Genomic DNA, 12,905 nt, shown 5'->3' with positions numbered 1-12,905 from the left:
CTCAAATTCCCCAAACTCTCAAATGACCAAATTCGCAAATTCCTCAAATCTTCCACTTCCCAAATTACTACATTCCCCAAATCTCACACTTCTCAAATTACTAAATTTCCAAATCTCCCACTTCCCAAAATACTAAATTCCCCAAATCTCCCATTTCCCAAATTCCCAAACCTATTCCCAAATGGTCCCTAATTTCTGACCGGTCCCTCTGCCATATGGAAAAACGCGTAAAATTCACTAAACCTCTTGCCTACTAATCTAAATAAGTCTTCCACAAAAATTCTCAGTAAAATTATTTTCGAAATCGACTATCTTCCAAAAACTTACCTCGCTACGAGCAAGACTGTAAATCGAACTCGCGCTCTCGAAGGAGCTTCCCTCCGCGGCAGTGGCTGTCGCCGAGGCGGACGCCGCGGCGCTGGACGTCTGCGGGGGCCTCGACCAGGAACTGGTCGTTGCGGAGGTGCCTGTAGTGGTCCCAGTCTCGGTGGAGGTGTTGGCAGTGACGTAGTCCTCGGTGGTCGAGGTCTCGGACAGATCCGTGTTCGTTCGACCTCCCGAATCTGTCCTGGCGAGGCTCAAACCGAACTCGCTCGACGATTGCGATTGCGGCTGCGACAACGGCGGACCAGGACTCGGACGACGGAATCCGCCTCTCGGTCTACCGTTGCTCGGCGTTATCGACGATTCGACGCTGAGAAGGAATTGCCTTTAAAAATTGCTCGTAAATGTACACGCGATGTCTGTAGCACAGGACACTCGATGGATGAGCGATTTTAACGAATCTCGAACGGGTGACACATAAAATGTCTGAACTGTTATGATACGAGTGTGACAGTTTATGATAGTACATTTATCGTACAAATGCAGTTAAATCTTTGCATGTGGAGTCCTTAATTTTCTGTTTGGGTGACCTGGATTTCAAGATCAAAGATATAGCAAAGACATTTTAAGATCGCTTCAGGAAGTCGGAGCTATTCCAAAGAGATTTTAGGGTCATTTCAAAGATATATCAAAGACGTTTCAAGATCGTTTCAGAGTCATTTCTAAGTCACTTCAAGATTATTTCAAGATTACATCAAAGTCATTTCAAGATCGTTGCAGGGTTATTTCAAAGTCATTTCAAGCTCCAAGTTGATTTCAGGGTTATTTCAAAATCATTTTATTGTCACTTTAAGATTGTATCAAAGTCTGAGGTTATTGCAGTTTTAAGATTACTTCAGAGTCATTTGAAGGTGATCTCAAAGCTGTGGTGTTGAAGGTTCAACTTCAATCGAAGTACATTTACAAAAATAATTCAGTATGAAAAGATGAATGTAATGAATTTTAAACAAGGTTATTTCATCAACTTTGCAGGTCCAAAAGTGTGAAATAACATTATGGGAATCAAGATGTATTTAAAAAATATTAAAACTACCTAACAATTATTTCGTCACAAAATTTCTAGCTAGCATTCATCTAACATTTGTTGACTAGATCTAGTCAAGATTTGACAGTAATTCTGTACAGAAGAGTAACCTCGAAATAAAAGATACACATCCAAAAGATTTGAGAAAGGTCAACCTTAACGAGATGTTAACCCAACAGAGCTAATGGGCCAGGCATTGTGCGAATCGATGAAAAATTCATAAACTACCTTGGTGTTAGGGGTTGAACAGGCGTCGCTGGCTCGAGGCGTATCCTCGGACTGGAAGGACGCGATTCCACGGTCTCTTCGACGTCCAGCGCCTCGGTGTCCATCGAGGATCGCTGTTGGTGCTGGAGAAGCAGGAGATGCCTTCTCCTCGAGGACGGTGTCAGTAAGGCCAACGAGTCGGCCTGAAGAACCGTCGCCTGCGACTCGTTCCAAATTCCATCGCTGTGGTCCCTCGTGACGTCGTTCGTTAACGAATCGCTCGAAGCGAACGGAGACGTGATCAGACCGGAAATGCCGGTACCAGGACTGAAAAGTAACGGACATACTGGTCGCAGTGGACGAGTCGGTGACGCATAATCTTTGGGACTTTGTAAAATCCTCCTTGGTGCTGAAACATTGATCACAACTTTTATGGAGAATAGAAATCAAGTTGTCGGTACTGGGGATGGGCCAGGTTACGGGGTTAAGGGGTACAATTTTTGTTATGGCAAATCTACTTTAATCAGTGCGTTTAGTTAGTTTGGATTTTTATCTACGTGTGGAATTTTTAACACAATTGCAATTTAATTATTTTACTGTAGGTGATGAGGTAATTTTTTATTATAGAGGATATTGTCTATTTTATTCTTCTTTGGAATTAAAATTAGTAATTCTCCTTCCAGAGGAAGGATTTAATTCTTTTTCTCTTCTAGGTTAAGGTTTCTTGTTTTCTTCTAGACTCGAAAAGGGGGTAGAATTTTGATTATAGCAAACTTCATTACTCTAATTTAATCGGATTTTGAATTCTTCATACAGAATGTAATTTAATACAATTGCAATTTGATTGTTTTGCACTCTAGGGGTGGTTGGGCAAATTCTTATACTGTAAGAGGAGCGACATCTATTTTATTCCTTCAGGGGGTTAAAATTAATAATTTTCCTTAAGGGAGAAAGATTCAATCTCTTCCTCCTTAAGGTTAAGAGGGTAGAATTTTTACTATAGCAAATTCCATCACACTACTATAATTAGCTTCTCGCATTCTTCATCTACATATAGAATATTATTTAACACAATTGCAATTTGATTATTTTACGCTCTAAGGGGTAAATTCTTTTGCTATACGAGGGACATCTATTTTATTCTTCTATGGGGTTAAAATTAGTATCTTTCCTTTCTGAGCAAGGATTCAATCCCTTTCTTTTCTTGGAAAAGAGTGAAATGCGTTCACATTCTTCCAGAAGAGATACAATGCAATTTTTGTTTTCTAAAGGAAGGTTTCAAATTTTCTTCCTGTAAGGAAAGAACAAAATCTGTTCTTTCAGAGAAGGAAAGGTCTATACTTCTAAGGAAAGATCTATTAGTTTCTCCTAAAGGAAATAAAATGCAACTTCTGTCTTCTAAGCGGTGTTTCAAGTGTTTTTCCTCTAGGAAAGAGTAAAATTCATTTTTCTTCTTCTAGGAGAGACAAAATGCAATTTCTGTCTTGGCTCAAGTTTTTTCCTTCTATGAAGGGGTTAAAATCATTTATTTCTTTTCTAAGGTGCAAAACTCAATTCCTATTTTTGCATCAGTTCTCTTCTTTAAAATGGGGATGAAACTAGTTTTCTCTTATAGGGAAAATAATATTCAAATTTATTTTTCTAGGTGAAGTGAGTAACATTCAAATTTTATTTTTTATGGATGAATTCAAAATTTTTTCTCTATTGTAATTTTTTTCTCTAAAAAGGAGTGTAAAGTTGTACACAATTGGTATATGTGCTTTTAGAGTCAAATTAAAATTTCTTTTAAATGAAAGTAGTAGCATTTGATTGTTCTCTAATGGACGAATTTAATTTTTCTTTTTTACTCATGAAATTTAATTTTGTCTCAAAAGGGGTGCAAACTCATTTGTTTCTATTAAAAGAAATCAAATTTAAATTTCTCCCTTCTCAATTAAACTAGTAGCATTCAATTTTTGTCTTCTAGTAGAAGAATTTAATTTTCTGTCTGCATTGAAAGAACGAATTTTTTGTTTTCAAAAAGGGGTGCAAACTCATTTGTCTCTACTAAAAGGAATCAACTTTAAATTTCCTTCTTCTGAATTACACTAGTATCATTCAATTTTGTCTTCTAATAGAAGAATTTAATTTTCTTTCTGCATTGAAAAAACGAATTTTTTGTTTTCAAAAAGGGGTGCAAACTAATTTGTCTCGACTAAAAGGAATCAAATTTAAATTTCTTTTTTGTGAATTAAACTATAGACTGAAAGTACAGAAACATTAAAGAATATCAGTGAAGGTATTTATCTAAACTAAACCAAAGGGAATTTTTTTACTTTACAGCAAACAATTCTCCTAAAAGGGTGAAGTGCCATCTCTACCGTGTACGTCAAACAATTTTGTGCTTGCATAATATCGAAATATTTACAATATACCCCATACAGATCGCCAGCTGTCAGTCAACGTATGAAATAGAAGGAACGCGTCGTTTCGCGTACGTCGTTGAAATTTCAAATGTTGCGAGAATAACACGTCGCCGAGGTTATCGAATACGCATCATATTTCATACCTGATACTGACGTCGGTGATGTGGGTGATGTTGGAAGCGATCTCGGTAACATAAAGTCATCGGACACTAAACCTTGCACGCCATCCTCCAGTGATACGCTCCTCTTGCGAAACAGTCCTCGCCGGATGAGATTCTCGTGAAACTCCTGTAATGATATCGAGGAATAATATCGACGTGTCACTCTCGCGTCGATACTTTCTACGGAATTTATTCACGTGTTCCCGCGTTTTCGATTTTATGGGGAAAAGGATTTACGACTCGTTTTATGAAAACTCGATGGATTTTTTTCATAACTCAGAATGTTTCGGCAAAAAAAAATAATAGATAATAAAAATAAATAATAAATAATGAAATAAATTTGTGGTAAATATTTATAAGTACATAGCATATTTAAAATAAATACATGAAAACTAATAAATAATTTAACTGAAGTACCCAAATTCAAATAAAGAATTTAATTTATTAAATCAGAAAGGTAGTTGAAACTTGTATTAAACTAATAAATTAATTTTAACTACTGTTCTAATTTTTCTAAATTTTTCTTAAAATTTTGACTAATAAATTCATTTTATAAGAATAGTAAGTGTTTTTTGATACCTTAGGAAGTTTTTAAATCGACCTTTCCAATAACAATTCTGTCAAAACAAATTTCAAGTTAGTACCACAAACAGGCTTACACTCATGGCTTCTTTCGAATACTTATTTCCTTTCAAGTTTCGCGGAGCTAAAAAACCGTGTACAGGTTATCAATTTCTGGTTGAAATCTTGCTATAAGACGCTTAGGGAGCAGCCGAAGAACTCGATGTAACCTCTCCGAGAAATATTTCCTACGGTACGATGTTGCTTTCAAAGTTCCAATGACTTATTCTTGGGCTCCGGAATACGAGAATATGAAACTCTAGGATCGATACACATCTGGGCAATTGTTGTTTTTTATAAATAAAATAGGTTTTAGCTCTCTTGTATCATTCTTTCGTCCTTTACTTTTCGTCCTGTCATTTGAAAATATGGAAAATGTTATTTGGTTTGAAATTGTAGTTGCAAGAAATAAATGATATTCTTGTTGTTGTTATTTATTCGTCATATTATAAAATTTGGTAAGAAAATAAAAGTCAAGATGATTACAGGAAATTGTTAAAATACTATCATTGTTAGTAATGATTATATTGTATGTTTGGATCATGTTGAAGCTGTATTATAGTATGTAAGATTTAATTTGTGTCATGTTGAATTATGATTTTTTATTTTTTTTTTTTATTATAATTAAGTTTTATTATACTGACTTATATTGAACTTGTAATATGTTGTACTATATTGAACTTGTGTTATGTTGAATTATATTGAATTTTTATTACGTAGAATTATATTGAATTTGTATTATGTTGAATTATATTGAATTTGTGTTAGGTTGAATTATACTGAATTTGTATTATGTTGAATTATACTGAATTTGTGTTACGTTGAATTATATTGAATTTTTATTACGTTGAATTATATTCAATTTGTATTATGTTGAATTATATTGAATTTGTGTTAGCTTGAATTATATTAAATTTATATTATGTCGAATTATATTGAATTTGTGTTACGTTGAATTATACTGAATTTGTGTTACGTTGAATTATATTGAATTTGTATTATGTTGAATTATATTGAATTTGTGTTAGGTTGAAATATATTAAATTTATATTATGTCGAATTATATTAAATTTGTGTTACGTTGAATTATATTGAATTTGTGTTACGTTGAATTATATTGAATTTGTATTATGTTGAATTATATTGAATTTGTGTTAGGTTGAAATATATTAAATTTATATTATGTCGAATTATATTAAATTTGTGTTACGTTGAATTATATTGAATTTGTGTTACGTTGAATTATATTGAATTTGTGTTAGGTTGAATTATATTATATTATGATTATATTGAATTATATTGAATTTTGACTATATTGAATTATATTGATTTTTTATTATATTGAATTCTATTAAATTTATATTATACTGAATTGTATTGTATTTCGATTACATTGAATTATACCGAATTGTATTGAATTTCTATTAAATTGAATTTTATTAAATTTTCATTGCATTGAATTCTATTGAATTTCGACTGCATTGAATTATACTAAATTTGTGTTATGTTGAATTGTATTGAATTTCTATAATGTTGAATTATATTAAATTTTTCTTACATTGAATTCTATTGAATTTCCATTACATCGAATTATACTGAATTTATATTTATATCAAATTGTATTGAATTTCTATAATATTGAATTATATTAAACTTTCATTACATTGAATTCTATTGAATTTCCACTACATTGAAGTATACTAAATTTGTATTTATATCAAATTGCATTGAATTTCTACTACACTGAATTATCCCTAATCTCCATCACATTAAATCGCATTAAATCATACCAAAATATCAAAATACCAAAAAATAGAAACATTACTATACCAAACATCACCAAAAAAAAATAAAAATAGTTTTCGTACAATAAACAAAAAGTGCCTCCCGCACAAAAAAAGAAACAACCAAAAATAACAATGAAAGCCAGTAAAATAAAGGTTTTCTATTTTACTTGCAACGATGTGCAAAACGTTTGCCCCCAGGGAACAGGATCAATATTTTTTACAAGAACTCGCTACCGAAATTGGATTACTCTTAAATTTTCTAAACAGTAAAGTTCAGAAACTCATTAAGGGGAGGCTGCAAAGTTAATGGTTTACGGTGCAGGGTTATACGGGCTGAAGAAAGTAATATCTACTTCCTTCAACGATTATGAAAGGTTGCTGTCTTCTTCAGTTAAAATAACTCTTCATCAGAGAATTCGTTCCTCAAGCACGGCCGATTAAAATTCAAGCACCTTGTACACAGCAGCCTGCTCCTCAGGAACTTTCAATTAGTTTTACAATCTTCTCGCGAGATATAGAAAAAGAATATTCTCTATAAAGGCACAACGGAGATTTATATCCACGAAATAATTTGAAATCACTGAACTTTGTACTTGTTTATAAAATATTACTTTTTAAAGAAAAAGTGAAGCAAAATAACACAGGCATAGTTGCCATCGATTTTCGCAAATTTCTAAATTCTCAAATTAAAAGAAAAATTTTATTTTAATTTTTGACGTCTTCTGCACCCACGTCTCAAGAGTGTAATTAATTTTGTAAAAAGAATGTGTAGTATTAAATTTACCACAAATTTTTGCAAAAGCAAGGATTATTAAAAAGAAAAGTGATGAAATTAAAGGTGTATTAAATTACACAGAGAACAGATAAGGGCAAGATGTTTACGTTTTACTCGAAAGAGAAGAAAAAAGGAAAGATCAACGTCTGGTGCTCGAAAGAAGGGGATGTTTGAATTCATAATGAGTGAAACTTTGATGCTTAAGGTTGGATTAAATCTGAATCTAGTCGCTCGAATTTTTCCCCAACCGTTGCCTCTGAAGTCCGACGTAACTTTACATTAAAATCGAGCGCAATGCAACCTGAATTTAAGCACCTTCCAAACTTTTCTTCGCGTTAATTGCTTAAACTCTAGAAATATGTCGCTTCCATGATTCTGATAATTATCGTATATCCAGCTTTAACTCGCCACTGGAATCGCTTCGCGAAATTTCCTTTTATCCTTGATCCACTTCGAAATTTTACCAAAAGCGCAGCCCAAACTCTGGATTGCCAATATGGTAGTTTTCGTAAATTTCATTCGTTCAATTCATGTAATATCTTCATCACAGCGAAGTACATATGTCAACCCATGAGTTGGCGCGAGATACAAAGTAAAAGAAGGTCCATGAACACTTGCAGTGACATACAAATAAGAATAATAATGACAACTGCTGAACGCAAGTAACATCTCACTTGAGAGACGTTTCAAGACTGTCATTGTTTTTCGCCTAATTGGTGTGCGTGACCGCGAGAGCCAATCTACCGCCGAAAATACGTGCGAGTGCCGTCCATTTTTCTATTCTGACCAATTGTGTCGCAGCTACTTGGGGTGGACCGATTTGGAGATGTGGGAATTTGGGAATATAGCGATTTGGGGCGGTAGCGATTTGGGTGTGTGAGAATTTTGGAATATGGGAATTTGGGAATGGAGGGATTTGGGGAGGCAGGGATTTGGAAGGGTAGGTATTCGGGAATGTAGGAATTTGGGGATATGGCGATTTGGGGATGTAGCGATTTGGGCATGTGAGAATTTTGGGATATGGGAATTTGGGGGTGGAGGGATTTGGGGATGTAGGGATTTAGGGGTGTTGGGATTTGGGGATGGAGGGATTTGGCAAGGTTCGGATTTGGGGATGTAGGGATTTGGGGACGTGGGAATTTGGGAATGTGGGGATTTGGGGACGTGGGGATTTGGGGACGTGGGAATTTGGGAATGTGGGGATTTGGGGACGTGGGGATTTGGGAATGTGGGGATTTGGGAATGTGGGGATTTGGGAAGGTAGGGATTTTGGGACGTGGGAATTTGGGGACGTGGGGATTTGGGGACGTGGGGATTTGGGGACGTGGGGATTTGGGGACGTGGGGATTTGGGGACGTGGGGATTTGGGGAATGTCGGAATTGGGGAATGTGGAAATTGGGGAATGTGAGAATTGGGGAGTGTGGGATTTGGGGAATGTGGGAATTGGGGAATGTGGGAATTGGGGAATGTGGAATTTGGGGAATGTGGGAATTGGGAAACGTGGGAATTGGGGAACGTGGGAATTGGTGAATGTGGGAATTGGTGAATGTAGGAGTTGAGAATGTGGAAATAGGGAATGTAGGAATTTGGGAACGTAGGATCCATAAGTATAGAGATTAAAAAATGTAGGAATTTATAAATGCAAACCTTCGGAAATATAGAGACTCCGAAATATATTCGGGAACACAAAAATTTGTTATATAGTAACTCAATGATGTAAATACTAAGTACATAAAACCTAAGTACTAAGACAATATACCATCTTCACATATTCAATCATCACAGTAACCCTCCTCATTATGCATCGATAAATATCCCTAATCCTTAAATACACTTAATCCACAAACACACCTAATCGTTAAATATGCCAGACATTTTATGAAAGAATCGATTCCTCATCAATCTTACCGCAAAAATGGCCGAACAAATGAGAAGTCGATAGCGGGACGACAATGTTACAAATCAATCGGAGAAAGACGGAGTCGTCTGAAAAGTTTGATAGACAGAGATTGCCAGATTTCAACGACGAAGAGATGGCTACGAATTTCACCGAGTCAGCGATTTAAAATGCTCCTGTGACGGTAATCTAGCCCGGCCTATATTTGCACGGTGCGTTGTACATATCAGTACGCAACGCGGATAAAACGTATCGGAAAAATTGTGTATCTGATACATGACCGCCGACACGAATTCCAATTAAATTCGCGATTCATCCTTGCAGGAGAAAAATAACTAAACGCTGTATGGGATTGTTTGACAGGAACGATGCTGGCGGAATATGCGGGCGAAGTGGATGATAACTGAGGGCGTTTCGCTCAACTGCCTTCATTTTTGAATTTTATAAAATTTGTTGTTTGGAAATTTGCTGATTTCTGAGAATGGAAATTTTTTTGGGTGAGATGTTGCGGATTTGGGGAATTTGGGAAGGTTAGGAAATTTGGAGAAATTTGGGGAGTTGGGAATTTAGGGGATTTGGGATTTGAATGTTTCGGAATTTGGAGGTTTTGGGATTTGGGGATTTGGGGATTTGGGGATTTACGGATTTGGAAATTGGGGGATTTTCGAATTTGAGTATTTAGGAGATTCGGAGATTTAGGGATTTGGAATTTGGCGATTTGGGGTTTGGAAATTTGGGAATTTAAAAATTTGGGGATTTAAGGTATTGGGGTTGTAGGGTATTGGGGATTTAGGGTATTGGGGATTTAGAGTAGTGAGGATTTAGGGTGTTGGGGATTTAGAGTAGTGAGGATTTAGGGTATTGGGGGTTTAGAGTATTAGGGATTTACGGTATTGGGGATTTTTGGTATTGGGGATTTAGAATATTTGGGATATAGCATATTGGGACTTTAGGTTATTGGAGATTTAGGATATTGGGGATTTAGAGTATAGGAAATTTAGAAATTTTGGGAATTGAAGGATTTCAAACTTTAGAAATTTCACCACTCAGGGATGTGGAAATATGTGCATTTAAAAAATTGTGCAATAGCGAATTTAGTAGTCTGGGGTTTTGCAAGTTTGAGAATTTGGAGATTTGAAAATTTCATAATTTAACATACTGGTATCATAGAAATTTAGAAATTTAAGAATGTTATAATTAAAAAATTCAGTAACTATAACTTCTCATCAATTACTACAACTTCTCACCAGAACCTCACATCACAAATCCCAATTCTGTACCTATTTAAATAACTCTTAAATCGTATCCTCAATAGAACAAACTTATCTACACACTCCGAATGAATGAATAGATCGAATGATCTCTAAATCTGTGCCTAAAGACCATAAATAATAAAATAACGCATTCACTCACTTCTTCCGGATGATCCTCGTGGGGCGAAGAGACTCTGAGCAAGGACAGGTCCTCGGGCGTCGAGGAGAATTGGACGGGTGCTCTGACGGTCCTGCCCCATGGGTCCTGGTGATTTCTTCTGCATGTGTGAGGATAACTTGGTTCACCGGTCTCGCCGACCAGCTCGCGCCTTTCCACGCGGATTTCCCCGTCAGAAAAGGTCTTCTGTAATGGCAGAAACCTTCGTGGCGATTGGGATATCCGGTTTAGTAGAGCTCGAGCATCCGGCGACACGGGTGCGGGCTTAAAGTCTATGAGGATCTCTTGGTCGTCTAAATCGATTGACCTTCGTTGATCTTGATGCTGCGCATAAAAATAGAAAAATATTTATTCAACATTTATTTAATAAATATTTATTTTATTATATGTTATTCATGCAAGATATTTATTATTTTCATGTCGTTTTCTATTAGTGATGTTCTCTTGTTATTTTATTTTTTGGTCATTGCATTATTTGGTTACTTTATTTTCTTGTTAAGAAAATTATTTTGTTACTTTATTTTTGGTTCATTATTAACAAAGTTAAGAAACTTGATATGATAGTGTAAATAATATAATATTAATAAAAATTTAATTTCAAAATTTAAATAATATTAGGATAATAATTTTTGTAACATTCGAATCATGGATATGATTTAAAATATGTGTAACACATATTCAGACATCTTACTGCTGTGCTTAATTAAAATGAAGTAAAGTAACATTTAAAATAATATGAATAACATATCATGTACAACATATGATGAAAATTAAAACAATGTATATAAACAATATAACAATATAAATAACATCAATAAAATTTTAATTTAAATAAAATAACATGTATAACAAAAAATGTCTATAAAATGAATAAAATGCAAAAATGAACATAAACCAAATACATGTATAATGAATTATACAAAAATATAAAATAAAGTATCCTATAGCACAAAAATATAATATTTTCCTAAAAATATAAAAATGTAAAATACAATGTAAAGAACTAACATAAATAATGGTATAAATAGAACGTAAGATAAAGAACATTTAAGCGAGCAAAAAGTAAGCGTAATTAAAATGTAAATGGTCGATTAAAGTGATCTACGATGATGAAGGTAGTAGGACATTCGAAGCAGCGGGAAAGCCGATTTGATCGTTTACTAAACAAAGTTAAAACGCGAAATGTCATGAAACGTGAAACATCGATCAATACGTTAATATCCGTAACGACGTGTGTCCTTTAATTACATTCCACTGGCGTGCTTTTGCTTTCCGCCATCGTCTATTTTGTTACCAGACAGTAACTCGATCATACTACCATTACAATCTCCTATAAATAGCATCGAAATTTGATTCTTGTTCGACCTTCCTGTTAATAGAGTGGAATCAGCTGCCCACGAGGACGCGTTTCAATGATCTATGTAGAACACGCCCCGAAATAAATTAATTAATTCCGTTCAATTTCATTCGACGCGTTGGCTGCGACGTTAAGACCAGCATGGAGCTGCACGTATCCTTGTAATTTACGTCCAATGATAATCCATTATCGTTTCATCGAATTAAATTTCTTTCCTCGTATCAATTATTTGTAGTTGTATTCGATGTAATTTGTTTTTAATTTTTGAAATTGTAGTGGTGGAAGTTAATGTGTGGGTGCTGAGGTTGTGATGTGATAGGCAAAGGGAATTAGAGAATTTGTAGATTTTGGAAATTTTCAATTTGATGTTTTTGTAGTTTTTAAGTTTTGAGTTGCAGATTTTTGCAGTTCTGGGGCTTTGAAATTCTGAATTTTTGGATTTCATCAAATTTGGAATTTGTGAATTGTCAAATTTCTAGGTCTTCAAGTTCTTGCGTCTCCAAATCCCTACATTCCCTAATTTCCACATTCCCCAATTCCCACGTTCCCCATTTTCCACATTTCCCAATTTCCATATTTTCCAATTTCCACATTCCCCAATTCCCACATTCCCCAATTCCCACCTTCCCCAATCCCCACATTCCCCAATTCCCACCTTCCCCAATTCCCACGTTCCCCATTTTCCACATTTCCCAATTCCCACATTCCCCAATTCCCACCTTCCCCAATTCCCACATTCCCCAATTTCCTCATACCCAATTCCCACATTCCCCAATTACCACATTCCCCAATTTCCTCATCACCAATTCCCACATTCCCCAATTACCACATTTTCCAAATACCTACACTCCCAAA

At 35.0% G+C, this 12,905-nt stretch overlaps 1 protein-coding gene across 3 annotated transcripts in view; it reads right to left on the bottom strand.

Moving 5' to 3' along the window:
• LOC100880490 (uncharacterized) overlaps positions 1 to 12,905 on the bottom strand; it is a 119,643-nt gene that overhangs the window by 60,189 nt on the left and 46,549 nt on the right. The window contains exons 5-8 of one of the 3 annotated variants that reach the window (XM_076532987.1): positions 10,676 to 11,017; positions 4,164 to 4,308; positions 1,637 to 2,024; positions 328 to 709 (exon numbers count right to left, since the gene is read on the bottom strand). In XM_076532987.1, the coding sequence (XP_076389102.1) occupies positions 328 to 709; positions 1,637 to 2,024; positions 4,164 to 4,308; positions 10,676 to 11,017 (1,257 nt within the window). The remainder of the gene's footprint in view (positions 1 to 327; positions 710 to 1,636; positions 2,025 to 4,163; positions 4,309 to 10,675; positions 11,018 to 12,905) is intronic. The other 2 variants (XM_012284983.2, XM_076532988.1) reach the window with 2 other exon arrangements.

The sequence above is a fragment of the Megachile rotundata genome, chromosome 6, assembly GCF_050947335.1.
Source record: "Megachile rotundata isolate GNS110a chromosome 6, iyMegRotu1, whole genome shotgun sequence".
Classification (NCBI taxonomy): domain Eukaryota; kingdom Metazoa; phylum Arthropoda; class Insecta; order Hymenoptera; family Megachilidae; genus Megachile; species Megachile rotundata.
Note: the sequence above shows the minus strand (reverse complement) of the source record. Positions and strands in the feature narration are given on the sequence as shown.